Consider the following 14464-nt stretch of genomic DNA (forward strand, 5'->3'; position numbering starts at 1 on the left):
TTGGGGAATTCCGATAATGCCTCCTAGTCGCCGATTGCGAAAACCGATCGATGACGCGAAAAACATGAGCCAATTCTCAGCGGAGTTGGTGTCATTGTTGCATGTTAAAACATGTCGGCGGTGTGGAACTATTACAAAGTGTCTGAGACAGATGCAACAAATGCCATCTGCAATGTACAGTAGTATGCCAGGATAAAATACCTTGTGGGGGAAGCAATGTAAAAAGTTTCAACACAACTCATTTAATAAGACACTTGAAGTCCCATCACCCAGAGGAGCATGGAGAGTTTGTTAAGCTTACCGCGGAGAGTACAAAGAGAGAGAACCAAAATGGCCGCTAACGCAAACCACTTTAGAGAGCACCCGTGCGTATAACCGTGATAGTCAGAAGGCTAATGCGATCACAAGAAAAGTCATGGAATGCATAGGGCTGGGCGACCAGCCATTAAGTGTAGTCGAGACGAGTACTCTCTCAGCCCGCTACACGAGTACTCTCTCAGCTCGCTACACGAGTACTCTCTCAGCCCCCCGGTCGCTGGAGGAGACAACTAGCATGCTGTGAAGACCCGCCCTACTCTGCCTCTGATTCGCAGACTGTGGATGGGGGAATGTGATTGGACCAAAGCAGAGTAGACAGACACACAGACAGTGGAGCGGTCGGCCATGCACATGCTTGTAGTGGATATAGTGGAGAATTTCGACTTGTTGCGTGTTGGCGCTGTCTTGCTCATAATACAGATAATACAGATAATACATATGAAAAGTATAATTTGCTCAGAGTCCAGAGACAGTTGTGGTTCGGTCCGGATCTGGACTGGAGTCTGGACTTTGAGAATGCCTGTGTTAGACCTACGGTATATTACTGCCAGCTGCTATAACAAAAACCAAAAACGATCGGTATCGGCAGTGTATCGGCCGATATGGATCATAGACGATCGGTATCGGTGGCAAAAAACGTGATCGGGGCATCCCTAATAGATATATATAGGTAGATAGACAGACCGACAGATATACAGACAGACATATAGATATATAGATAGGTAGATTTACAGACAGAGAGACAGGCAGACATCATCACTAGGGCCATGTCATGATGGTGAAGATAATCACATTGGAAGGACATTGTCACTTGTACACATTCCCCCATATGTTCGTCATTAACCCTTTCACTGCCACACTACCAAATGGTTACCCCTTTTACTGCGACAACACAGACGGTTAACCCTTTCACTGCCCTCTTCATCATGCCCTCTTCTCTCTCCTGTCACTCACACTGTATCATCTAACGAGGCAGGAATGATGCCATGAAATGAAACAGGAATCACAATGTTCTACCAAATTCAAATATACTTTAAGGTCTGGTGTTCAGTTTGATATTGTGGTGTGTGTGCCTATGTATGAGAAACATCAGTCGCTAGCTGCGGTACACTGTTTGGTAGACTACTGTTTGGTAGACTACTCTCTACTGTTTGGTACACTACTATACTGTTTGGTAGACTACTCTACTGTTTGGTAGATTACTATACTGTTTGGTAGACTACTCTACTGTTTGGTAGATTACTATACTGTTTGGTAGACTACTCTCTACTGTTTGGTAGACTACTACACTGTTTGGTAGACTACTCTACTGTTTGGTAGATTACTATACTGTTTGGTAGATTACTATACTGTTTGGTAGACTACTATACTGTTTGGTAGATTACTATACTGTTTGGTAGACTACTCTCTACTGTTTGGTACACTACTCTACTGTTTTGGTAGATTACTATACTGTTTGGTAGATTACTATACTGTTTGGTAGACTACTCTACTGTTTGGTAGATTACTGTTTGGTAGATTACTATACTGTTTGGTAGATTACTGTTTGGTAGACTACTATACTGTTTGGTAGACTACTATACTGTTTGGTAGACTACTCTACTGTTTGGTAGATTACTATACTGTTTGGTAGACTACTATACTGTTTGGTAGACTACTCTACTGTTTGGTAGATTACTATACTGTTTGGTAGACTACTCTACTGTTTGGTAGATTACTATACTGTTTGGTAGACTACTCTCTACTGTTTGGTAGACTACTATACTGTTTGGTAGACTACTCTACTGTTTGGTACATTACTATACTGTTTGGTAGATTACTGTTTGGTAGACTACTATACTGTTTGGTAGACTACTCTACTGTTTGGTAGATAACTATACTGTTTGGTAGACTACTCTACTGTTTGGTAGACTACTATACTGTTTGGTAGACTACTCTACTGTTTGGTACATTACTATACTGTTTGGTAGATTACTGTTTGGTAGACTACTCTACTGTTTGGTAGACTACTATACTGTTTGGTAGACTACTCTACTGTTTGGTACATTACTATACTGTTTGGTAGACTACTATACTGTTTGGTACACTACTCTACTGTTTGGTACACTACTATACTGTTTGGTAGATTACTATACTGTTTGGTAGACTACTATACTGTTTGGTACACTACTATACTGTTTGGTAGATTACTATACTGTTTGGTAGATTACTATACTGTTTGGTAGACTACTCTACTGTTTGGTAGATTACTATACTGTTTGGTAGATTACTATACTGTTTGGTACACTACTCTACTGTTTGGTACACTACTCTACTGTTTGGTAGATTACTTTACTGTTTGGTAGACTACTCTACTGTTTGGTAGACTACTCTACTGTTTGGTACACTACTATACTGTTTGGTACACTACTATACTGTTTGGTAGATTACTATACTGTTTGGTACACTACTCTCTACTGCCACTCAAACTGTATCATCTAATGAGGCAGGAATGATGCCAATTAAAACGAAACAGGAATCAAAATAGTCTACCAAATCCAAATATACGTTAAGGTCTGGCGGTGTTCAGTTCTGTCTCAAGGCCAACTGGGGTATTTTATTTTTTTACTGGGATTCTCTTAAGGTGATTAGATTCCATCCTGCCAGCGGCAGAGTACAGCAGCCGTCCCCCTGTTGAAGTCACTTATGAGAGAGAACAGCGGAGCGGGGCCCAGGCATGCCTTAGTAGCCCTCTGGCGACAGCCGTGTCCTGGGGGGACGGCGCGCCAGCTGTCACCAGCCAGACCTCCATCTGGGCAGAGATGCGCCGGGCCCTAAGCCTGCGTTCCCGTCACCTGCCAAGAGAGCGGACAAAAACGACAAAAAGAGGAAAGAAATAGACGCCAACCGAGCCGAGGACCTCTCTAGAACCCACAGGACGAGGACCTCTCTAGAACCCACAGGACGAGAACCTCTCTAGAACCCACAGGACGAGGACCTCTCTAGAACCCACGGGACGAGGACCTCTCTAGAACCCACGGGACGAGGACCTCTCTAGAACCCACAGGACGAGGACCTCTCTAGAACCCACGGGACGAGGACCTCTCTAGAACCCACGGGACGAGGACCTCTCTAGAACCCACAGGACGAGGACCTCTCTAGAACCCACGGGACGAGGACCTCTCTAGAACCCACGGGACGAGGACCTCTCTAGAACCCACGGGACGAGGACCTCTCTAGAACCCACGGGACGAGGACCTCTCTAGAACCCACGGGACGAGGCTTGAGCGACCGCAGACGAGACCCGCGAAAACTCTTGACTTGACTTGATGTCTGATTGATTGAATTGATTGAAAATATTATTAACAGATTGCAGAATGGGTACAATACAGTACGGCTCAATACACACAATTGTTAAGGGGATGCAGACCAGAGAAAGACTTTCGTCTCGTTTACATCAGGGTCCCCCATTTTCATAATTCATAATGACATTTGAAATTTGAATCTCCCAAACCGGACATCCCAGAAGATCAACTACTAGGTGAAATACGCGGTCAGAGGAGTGGGCAGGACTGTGTGTATGTGCAAGACAACACATTATTCAAGTGTTGTTGTATACGTTTGGGGAACCTGTTTGTGGCGGGCCTGTTTGATATTGTCGTGGTGTGCCGCCACCACAAATCAACTTCAACTTCAAATGACTTAATTTTCCTTTCAGAACTTAATTTGTGCAGAGTGGTTAAAAGACAAACATACAGTCACAATACATAGACACTCACCACTATAAAAAAAAACACCAGCTTCGTTAAAACTACAGTAAAAAATACCACTATAAAAAGGAAAAACACCAACTACATTAAAACTACAGTACTTAAAGCATGATATATTAAAAATCCATGTGGAGCAGTTCTATATAAATAATAAATAATAGTAGTACAGGTGATACAGAAATACATCTCTGTACAGGAAACACGGCCTCTACTTTCAGTAGATTACTCTCTACTGTTTGGTAGACTATGATGTAATATGATAATAATCCCTGCATGTAAATAACCTGCTTTATCCACCTTTGGCCCTGCGGCAATAAATCATCTGAGTTGAACTATAGTTCTGTTTGTCCTGACTACACGTTTATTCTCTTGCTGGCTAGTGGAGTCAGAGAGAGGAACCACACTATCATTCTGCTTTCTTCCCTCCATTTAACAAGCCTGTATGCACTGTAATTAACCTTAGAAATGTACATAGATATACGACAACTACTATACTGTTTGGTAGACTACTCTACTGTATGGTAGATTACTACAATTTGCATATCGCCCTAACAGGTCCACGGAGGACGCCATAGCCCATGTGCTGCACACAGCACCATCACACCTGGACAAGAGGCAGGGGAACTATGTGAGAATGCTGTTCATCAACTACAGCTCAGCATTCAATACCATAGTCCCCTCCAAACTTGTAGCCAAGCTCAGGGACCTGGGCTTGAACTATGACCTCTGCCAGTGGGTCTTGGACTTCCTGACGGGCAGACCCCAGGTGGTGAGAGCAGGCAACTGCTCTGGATGCCCTCTCCTCATACGACTACAAACGAAGTCGCGATGTGAATTCAAAATGGCGGATATTCACTCAATTATGAAGACATTCCATAAACTAAAATCTCACTAATAACACTTTAGCCTATTGGTAAACAAACATATTGTTGAAAATATACACTATGACTGCTGTTTTGACAAGATTAGGGTCTTTACTCTTGGCTACATTTGAAGAAAAAAAACACAACATTATGTCATACAGTCTGGAGAGATTGTTTTATGACGTGATGTCATTTTGGGTCCGGTACCGGACCCCGTCGGGCTAGATTGATTAGATTGAGAAACCATCGTATCCCCTTCATATACCACGCTTAATTATTCTTGCTCACCCTGGCAACCCAGAGTAAACGTACATCTCCTCAGTGCCTGTCTGCAGTCAGCCCTGACAAAAATGAAATAAATATTCCTGCAAGTTTGAAGCCCCTTTTTCACAGCATAATGCTGGCAGGTATGGGATTCAAAATGATGTCCAATAGGACGCTGACCTGTGTGATCACGTGACTTTACCTGGCTTTGTTTACAAAGTCTAGTGCGCTTGACAAAGTGCAGTGTGAAAGCTAACAAACCAAATGAAAAATGTGACAATGTTGCAACTTCACCCCTGAATCACACAGAAGCCCATAGTCTACCGTAACTATAGGTGTGAGAGCACAGAGTCTACCGTAACTATAGGTGTGAGAGCGCAGAGTCTACCGTAACTATAGGTGTGAGAGCACAGAGTCTACCGTAACTATAGGTGTGAGCAGGCACGTGCACACATAGAGCCCAAGGGGTGCTTGAGCACCTGCCTTTTTGAACCCCATAAAAAAAAGTGCCATTAAAAAAAAAAAAAAAATATTTTTTTACCGTTACGCATATAGACTGCCCTTCCAACTGAAAAATGTCAGGATAGAATCAAAATATTAGGTAAAGAGAGAGAGATGCCCCATATTCCATTGCAGTTTGCACGGCCTCCTCAGCGTGCCTCTCCGCGGACCTATATATTTTATGCATAGCGTGGGTGATGATGATGATGATGATAGAAACCGCTGTGGCGCATACAGTTGAATGCTGGTATTACACTCACTGAGGGACACGAAGAAGTCAAGTCCGATGGGATTTGGGAATCTCAAATACAAATCGGGATTGGAATAAAAAAGGCATTTATATTAAACAATACAGAATATACAGCACCTCTTGGGGTCTGTAGGGTAAGCACTTATTCCCTCCCCCCCTGAACATTTATGGAGATGTATGGGCCTTTTAAGTCAGTGATAAAAGTGTCTTTCAAGGATAAGTGAGCTCCTGCGCTGATTATTATAGTTCAATATTCAATATTTGATCACCAAAACCCCCCAAAAAGCATAAAAAGGTGGGCCCCCCGCCCGAAAAGGGCCCTTAGAAATCGGTTTTGCGCGCGCTCGGTTAAAATACACACAGGTATAGTGCCCTTTTCAGCCTTTGAGCACCTGCCCCTCTAAAGTCCTGTGCACGTCCCTGCGTGTGAGAGCACAGAGTCTACCGTAACTATAGGTGTGAGAGCACAGAGTCTACCGTAACTATAGGTGTGAGAGCACAGAGTCTACCGTAACTATAGGTGTGAGAGCACAGAGTCTACCGTAACTATAGGTGTGAGAGCACAGAGTCTACCGTAACTATAGGTGTGAAAGCGACCTAACGTTATTCAGGGTGACGGGAAAATATTGCCAATATTATTAGGCATGCAATGAGACGTGTAACCTATTTTTCAAGAGCACAACCGTAAAAGACGGGAGCAGCAGGAGGTGATGGAAAGAGAGACGCGAGCAGAAGGAGGTGATATGATAGAAAGGGAGAGCAGGAGGGCATAGATTCAACACCTTACATACAACCCAATCCTGCAATCGTACACCGCCTAACGCAAACAACTGCATCGGTTGGCCATCATTCACCACATGACACACACCATCTGAAGGTACGCAGAGGAGATGTGAGGAATCCAAACCACCACCACCACCACCACCACCCCACCCGTCCCGGCTCATATCCCGTAGACTCCCATAGGAGGAGGATGGGGTTTCGTGGGGATGAGCGGGCAGCTGGAGATATTTCATGCAACACGATGCCCACATCTTCGCACCGCCACCACCCACCGCCCACCGCTCTCCTCTCCGACAACACGAGATACTCTTTCAGACAGCCATGACAGCAGCAGCGGGGGGGTGGGTTGGGTGGGTGGGTGGGTGGGTGGGTGGGTGGGCGGGTGGTGAAGGGCTTGTTGCTGTGGCCAACCTTGTGGGCGCGCGCGAGACGAAACACCAGGGTATCGCTTTACACAGACGGGCCGCATCGGACGTGCTGCGAGTGCCAGACAGGATATAGAACGCGAGCCTCTCCGACGTGTCCCGCCCTCTCTCTCCGTCATGTGGAAATATCGACCGTGTCTGGGGGGGGGGGTGCTTTCGTTTTGCTGCTGACGGTACAGGAATATCCCAATGATTATTATTATTATTATTATTATTATTATTCCTGGAAGCTATATACGTCTGTGTCCTATATAGCGCGAGGGGAAAGAAAGTAAAAAATGCGCTGCGTCGGGTGGCCGCGTCACGCGCTGCGATGCTAGCTGCGTTGGGTGACTGTGTCTCGTGTGCTGTGATGCTAGCTGCGTCAGGTGACCGCGTCACGCGCTGCGATGCTAGCTGCGTTGGGTGACTGTGTCGCGTGTGCTGTGATGCTAGCTGCGTCAGGTGACCGCGTCACGCGCTGCGATGCTAGCTGCGTTGGGTGACTGTGTCACGTGTGCTGCGATGCTAGCTGCGTTGGGTGACTGTGTCACGCGCTGCGATGCTAGCTGCGTTGGGTGACTGTGTCGCGTGTGCTGTGATGCTAGCTGCGTCGGGTGACCGCGTCGCGCGCTGCGATGCTAGCTATCGGGGGGATCAACGCGTCCAATGAGGGCGCTGTGTTTTGTCTTCAGTTTGAATATCAACACATTTACATGTAGGCCTACATTAGTACTCCAACAATATTCAGTCTCTAGTTAACAATAACCCTGATATGGTCATATCCTGACTATGAGAGACCTGAATATTACATGCTTGGCTGTGCTGATATATTCTGTTTACACAAGTGTACAGGGATGTCAAACAAAGACCGTAAAGGGCTATTCCACTAACATTTACTTAGAGTTAAGACCTTAAACGGCTATTCCACCAACATTTACTTAGAGTTAAGACCTTAAACGGCTATTCCACCAACATTTACTTAGAGTTAAGACCTTAAACGGCTATTCCACCAACATTTACTTAGAGTTAAGACCTTAAACAGCTATTCCACCAACATTTACTTAGAGTTATGACCTTAAACGGCTATTCCACCAAAAAGCACTTTGAGGTTGTCTTGTTTGATGAGTTTTGAGTTATGAGCACTCAAAGCAAATGCCCATGTCTGCTCCCAGCTGGCCTTGGGGGGGAAGGATGATGGGATGGGTCAAGCGTAGAGACAAAATGTCTTCGGCGACCCCCAGAAACAATGTATGTGTGTTCCTATGTGGGAATAACAACACCAGCCTACAAACCACTGCAATGGAGGGGGGTCAGTGTTCAGGGTAACAGAACATGAGGTGAGGAGGACCTTTAAGAAAGTGAATATCAGGAAGGCAGCAGGACCGGACGGTATCCCCGGCCGCGTCCTAAAAGTCTGTGCCGACCAACTGGCCCCGGTATTCACTGACATATTTAACCTGTCCTTGGAACAGGCTGTCATCCCCAACTGTCTGAAGAAGTCCACTATTATCCCTGTACCCAAAAAATCCAAGCCTGCTTGCCTCAACGACTACCGCCCTGTAGCTCTCACCTCCATAGCTATGAAGTGCTTTGAGAAGCTAGTGAAGGGCTACATCTCCTCCCTCCCCATCAACCTGGACCCCCTGCAATTTGCATACCGCCCCAACAGGTCCACGGAGGATGCCATAGCCCATGTGCTGCACACAGCAGCATCACACCTGGACAAGAGGCAGGGGAACTATGTGAGAATGCTGATCATCGACTACAGCTCAGCATTCAATACCATAGTCCCCTCCAAACTCATAGCCAAGCTCAGGGACCTGGGCTTGAACTATGACCTCTGCCAGTGGGTCTGGGACTTCCTGACGGGCAGACCCCAGGTGGTGAGAGCAGGCAACTGCACCTCCTCATCCATCACCCTCAACATAGGGGCCCCCCAGGGCTGTGTTCTGAGTCCCCTCCTCTACTCCCTGTACACACATGACTGTGTGGCACACAACAACACAATCATCAAATTTGCTGACGACACAGTAGTGGTGGGCCTGATCTCTGCAAACGACGAGAGGGCCTACCTGGAGGAGGTCAAGGTTCTAGCGTGATGGTGTCAAGAGAACAGCCTCTCCCTGAACGTCAGCAAAACAAAGGAGATGATTGTGGACTTTAGGAGGTCGGGGGTCAGGGACTACAGCCCCCTCAGCATCGACGGGGCACCGGTTGAGAGAGTGAACAGTTTCAAGTACCTATCCGAGGACTTGACATGGACCACACACATTGACAGTGTTGTGAAGAAGGCACGGCAACGCCTCTACTTCCTCAGGCGCCTAAGGAAGTTTCAAGTCAGTCAGAAGATCCTTAAGAACTTCTACTCTTGTATAATAGAGAGCATCCTGACTGGCAATATAACCTCCTGGTTTGGGAATAGCACTGCACAAGACCGTAGCAGACTACAGAGAGTGGCCCGTTCAGCCGAACGCACAATTGGAGGGGGGCTTCCCACTCTCCAGGACATTTACAACAAGCGGTGCATGGGTAAGGCTAAGAGAATTATCAAAGACTCCAGCGACCCAAACAACTGCCTCTTTGAACTGCTGCGGTCAGGCAAGCGATACCGGAGTCTCATGGCAAGCACAGAGAGACTCAGAAGAAGCTTCTATCCCCAGGCCATCAGGATGCTCAACGAACAATAACACTATGTAACAACCATCAAATGCACTCACAGCACACACATCCACACGCATACACTCACTTTAAACAAACAACTCACTGCAGCACCCACTTTACCCACTTTAGAACACCTAAACACACTTTATATTTATTGGTAAAGAATTTGTACTACAGCCCATACCTCATTACACCTTACTGTAAATTGTACCTAAATTGTACCTCATCCCATTTCTGCTTTGCACTGTATAGTATATTGTATATTATTATATTGTAGAGTATATTGTATGGTAACTCAGTTACTTCTACTCTGCATTGAACATTGTATATATGTACATACTGAACACTTGTGTCTACGTACTTGACTTCTATTTTATACTTGCTATACTTATTTTATAGTTATCTATTTTTGTCTAGCACAGTCTCTGGAGCATAACAGAAAGAAGCATTTTGTATAAAAGTATTCTGTACTTCTGTATGACAACTAATAAAGAAACTTGAACTTGAACTTGAACTATGTGTTCTATAGGCCTTCATAGAGTCTGTTGTTTCCTTTGCTGCCATTTGTTGGTATGGAAACCTTGGCATTAAACAGAAGAATGCCCTTAACAGGATTGTGAGGAGGGGGGCTAGCAAGATTGTAGGGGTACAATTCAGCTGTCTGGGTCATATATATGACGAGCAGGTGCTCAGGAAGGCGGCATCGATTAGAGCGGACAGCTCTCACCCCCTAAATCCGGAGTATCAATTATTGCCTTCCGGCCAACGTTTGGAGACCCCTGCAGCTAAAAACAATAGATACAAATTCTCATTTATACCTACCTCCATTCGTGCCATCAATGGAGGAGGCAGGAGAGGGCGGCTTTGAGGTGGGTGGGTGGGGGGATGGTTGTGGTTGCTTGTTTGACTGTTATGATCTGATCCTGTGACCATGTACTGTACATGTCTGTCTGTGTTCTTTTTGTTATGTATGTTTGCTGTGTTTAAAAAAAAATGTGGAGCTCCTATTTATCTGCTGTAACATGAATTGCCCAGTTTGGGACATACTAATAAACTTGACCTTGACCCATTGAATGTGTCTGCATGACTACGCTACAATGTGTGCAATGAAGGGGTGTAAAGTACTTGAGTAATTGTATTTCGTTACAATACTTAAGTACTGTTTTGGGGAATTTGTACTTTACTTGAGTATTATTAGGTTTGTATACTCAATTACACTTCAGAGAAAAAAAACATACTTTTTAATCCTTACATTTAAAATGCAGACCTACAAAGTACAAAGTACAAATCTCGCAGGTCCAACCATTTTAATTAGTATATTTGTTTCTCTGGCCGAACTAACGTTAACGTTATTAATCCTGCGGCCGCACTTTATTTAAAAACAGCCAATCAAATCCCCATCAATGGAAAATGAACCCGCCCATACCCATGCTGATTGGTCCTTGTGCAAGACTAGAAAGCTGGGATCTTTGATTAAACACCTGCCCGCTGGCCCGCTGAGATCCTTTGTTGTGGCCATGGCCAAGGCGACGACTTGGAAGGAGAGCCGGACGTCTATTCTGCATCGAACATTGTACATTATGTCTATACTGAACACTGTGACCTCATTTTTTTTTTTACTTCTAATTTACATGCTATACTATGTTATTTTATTTCATACTTATCTTGTCTTGCACAGTCTCTGGAGCGTAACAGTAAGAAGCATTTTGTATAAAAGTATTCTGTACTTCTGTATGACAACTATTAAAGAAACTTGAAACTTGAAACTTGAATCAGAAGAATAGTTTCATATCAAATTAAAACTTGGCCCACGATGGAATGAGTTTGAGACCGCTGGTCTTATCCCTTGCAATAAAAAAAAACTATAATATGTATCTATCACGTTTAGCAGAGAGAGAGATGGAAGACATATACGTGAGGACAGGACAGTGCAGGTTTTCTGTGGTAAAAAAAAATTCAATAAGAAAACGGTCACAAAAAAATGTAAGAGAAAAAAAAAACAATAAAGGAAATTGGATGTCACTCATTTCAAATGTCTCACACATTATGTGCACCCCTGCCTCTCTGCCCCGTGCCCACCACACAGTGCTCGGTAAGGTGAAGTATGCTTGGATGAAGAACTGATTTAAAGGGGGACAGACAAGTAGATTAACGGAGAGATTATAAAAACATGTTATACTCACAGTGTAATTCCTTACATATCCAAGCTTCGGTGTAAGAAAGAAAGCACATTGTTTAACTACAGTTCACCGGGGAGGGGGGGGAGAAAAAGGACAACTCAATACATCGACGACGCCGTCTGTGTTTTTCCGATCACAGTCGACCGAGACATTTTAGGAACCGACTGCCTAGAAAAAGATAATGTGGTTAAAAAAAATCCATGATTCATTGTGGGTGGCTTCTGGTTGTGGGGACATCTTTTATTCATTTTGTATTATTTTTTTTAAACACAGTGCGCATTCTGTTGGAACCGTGAGGCGCAAGATTACTTTTAGAATTTTTCACGATGTCACAAAAGGAGTCGTTTGGAATTTGGAAATTGAAACTTGAAGGGGAGGAGCCGGAAGCCAGAACCGACGAGTGGTTATAACAGTCAACGGGTGAATAGAGAGTGTTTATATCAGTCAAAGGGTGAATAGAGAGTGTTTATATCAGTCAAAGGGTGAATAGAGAGTGTTTATATCAGTCAAAAGCTGAGTAGATGGTGTTTATATCAGTCAAAAGCTGAGTAGATAGTGTTTATATCAGTCAAAGGGTGAGTAGAGAGTGTTTATATCAGTCAAAGGGTGAGTAGAGAGTGTTTATATCAGTCAAAGGGTGAGTAGAGAGTGTTTATATCAGTCAAAGGGTGAGTAGAGAGTGTTTATATCAGTCAAAAGGTGAGTAGAGAGTGTTTATATCAGTCAAAAGGTGAGTACAGTGTTTATATCAGGAATGCCTGCCCAAACTCTTCAAAGTGAACTATTGCAACAAGTAGCTTTTCTCAAGTGTTTTGATAATACAGACCTTTTCAAACATGACACTTGTGACTGGGCCCAGGTGTACTTCCTGTGTCTGTGTCCAAATCAACTGTTGACAGGAAACACACCTGGGCCCAAAGCTGTTCCCTATAGCAACGCAATGCCATTGAAAAGGGTCTACACTTTTTAATAACTTAGTGACTTAGTCATTAAACTATAAGCACGTCTCATTTGAGAATCATACAAACAGAATATCATATTACTCTCTGGAACCCCATTGGAGGACCACGAAGAACGTCACGGAAAGCCTGATTCAGAGATTGGAGGCGAGATTGTTTTACAGGTTGTTTCTGATTTGAGGCGAGATGTTTTACAGATTGTTTCTGATTGGAGGGGAGATGTCTTGGAGGTTGTTTCTGATTGGAGGGGAGATGTCTTGGAGGTTGTTTCTGATTGGAAAAGAGATGTCTTGCAGGTTGTTTTTGATTGGAGGTGAGATGTGAGATGTTTCACAGGTTGTTTCTGATTGGAGGGCAGCCCTGGTTCATATATAAAGTGATGTGAAAACAAGCCTGTCTGTGTTCTGTGATCTGCCTGCCGTGCATGTGATTGGCTCAGGCTTTGACGCGAGGCCTTGCAATGTGATTGGCTCAGGCTTTGACGTGAGGCCTTGCAATGTGATTGGCTCAGGCTTTGACGCGAGGCCTTGCAATGTGATTGGCTCAGGCTCTGAGGCGAGGCGGGCTCTCACCTTGTTCCTCTTGAAGTAGGCCCTCCGGCACGCGGCGAAGCACTTCTCGCTGCAGAAGCTCTTCAGCTCGCTGCCCATGCTGAGGGAGTAGCGCTTCACGCCCACCTTCTGACACCAGGCGCACAGGATCTGCACGCCCTCGTCGTCTGGGGAGAGAGAGAGAGAGCCGACTGTTATTATTATATAATAATAGATTCGTAATAATTATTAACAATAATAATAACAAGAATAATAACAATACTAATACTATGATACTATGATATAACAAAAGACGACGGCGTAAGGAAACCTGGGAAAGAATGGCTGAGACTTCCCGACCGACTTACCGCAGACATTCCTGATGACCCTGATGGAGAGTCACAACCAGTAGACATTGGCTATATGCCTATAGAGCTATAGGGCTCTGTTGACCATCGAATAGACATTGGCTATATGCCTATCAGAGCTATATGGCTCTGTTGTTTAAAAAGAAAAAATGAAAAAAAAGAGAGGCATTATTTCTTTGGCTCATGTATGTAGATCTTGTATGTTTATATTTTAGAACGGTACCCATAATAATGGAACCAGTTGTTGGACAAAGCCTGACCAACAGCCTAGTGCTTGAAGTACTTTGATGTTATGGAAATACCTTGACTGTTACTTGACTCGCTAATTAATTTGTTCTTCCCATGCACAGGGACAACAAGCGAAAACCAGGACCCAGTCAAGCTTATTTGTGTTTGGAATTATGATTTGAAATTGATTATGTCGGTAGCTTCTCCGATATATATATATATATTTTGTCACTGTGTTTAGTTTAAGCACAATTAGGCGCCGGTATGTAGAAGAATGGCCAGCTATAATGAACACTCACCTGACCATGTTATTTGTTTTATAATTGTGTAGACACAATTAGGGGCCGGTGTAAAGGCCAATGAGTGTTTTGGTTATTACAGTAAGTAGTGTCTTATTTATGTT

At 44.3% G+C, this 14464-nt stretch overlaps 1 protein-coding gene across 1 annotated transcript in view; it reads right to left on the minus strand.

Moving 5' to 3' along the window:
* The window catches only part of sobpa (sine oculis binding protein homolog a), a gene marked incomplete at both ends in the record, with an annotated part of 36874 nt that extends 22506 nt beyond the window's left edge, over positions 1-14368 (minus strand). The window contains 4 exons of the mRNA XM_084310342.1: positions 11980-12003; positions 13508-13653; positions 13834-13853; positions 14361-14368. Coding sequence (XP_084166468.1) covers positions 11980-12003; positions 13508-13653; positions 13834-13853; positions 14361-14368 — 198 coding nt within the window. The remainder of the gene's footprint in view (positions 1-11979; positions 12004-13507; positions 13654-13833; positions 13854-14360) is intronic.
* Positions 14369-14464: the final 96 nt, after the last annotated feature.

This window comes from Notolepis coatsorum, assembly GCF_963971535.1.
Source record: "Notolepis coatsorum genome assembly, chromosome: 3".
NCBI lineage: Eukaryota > Metazoa > Chordata > Actinopteri > Aulopiformes > Paralepididae > Notolepis > Notolepis coatsorum.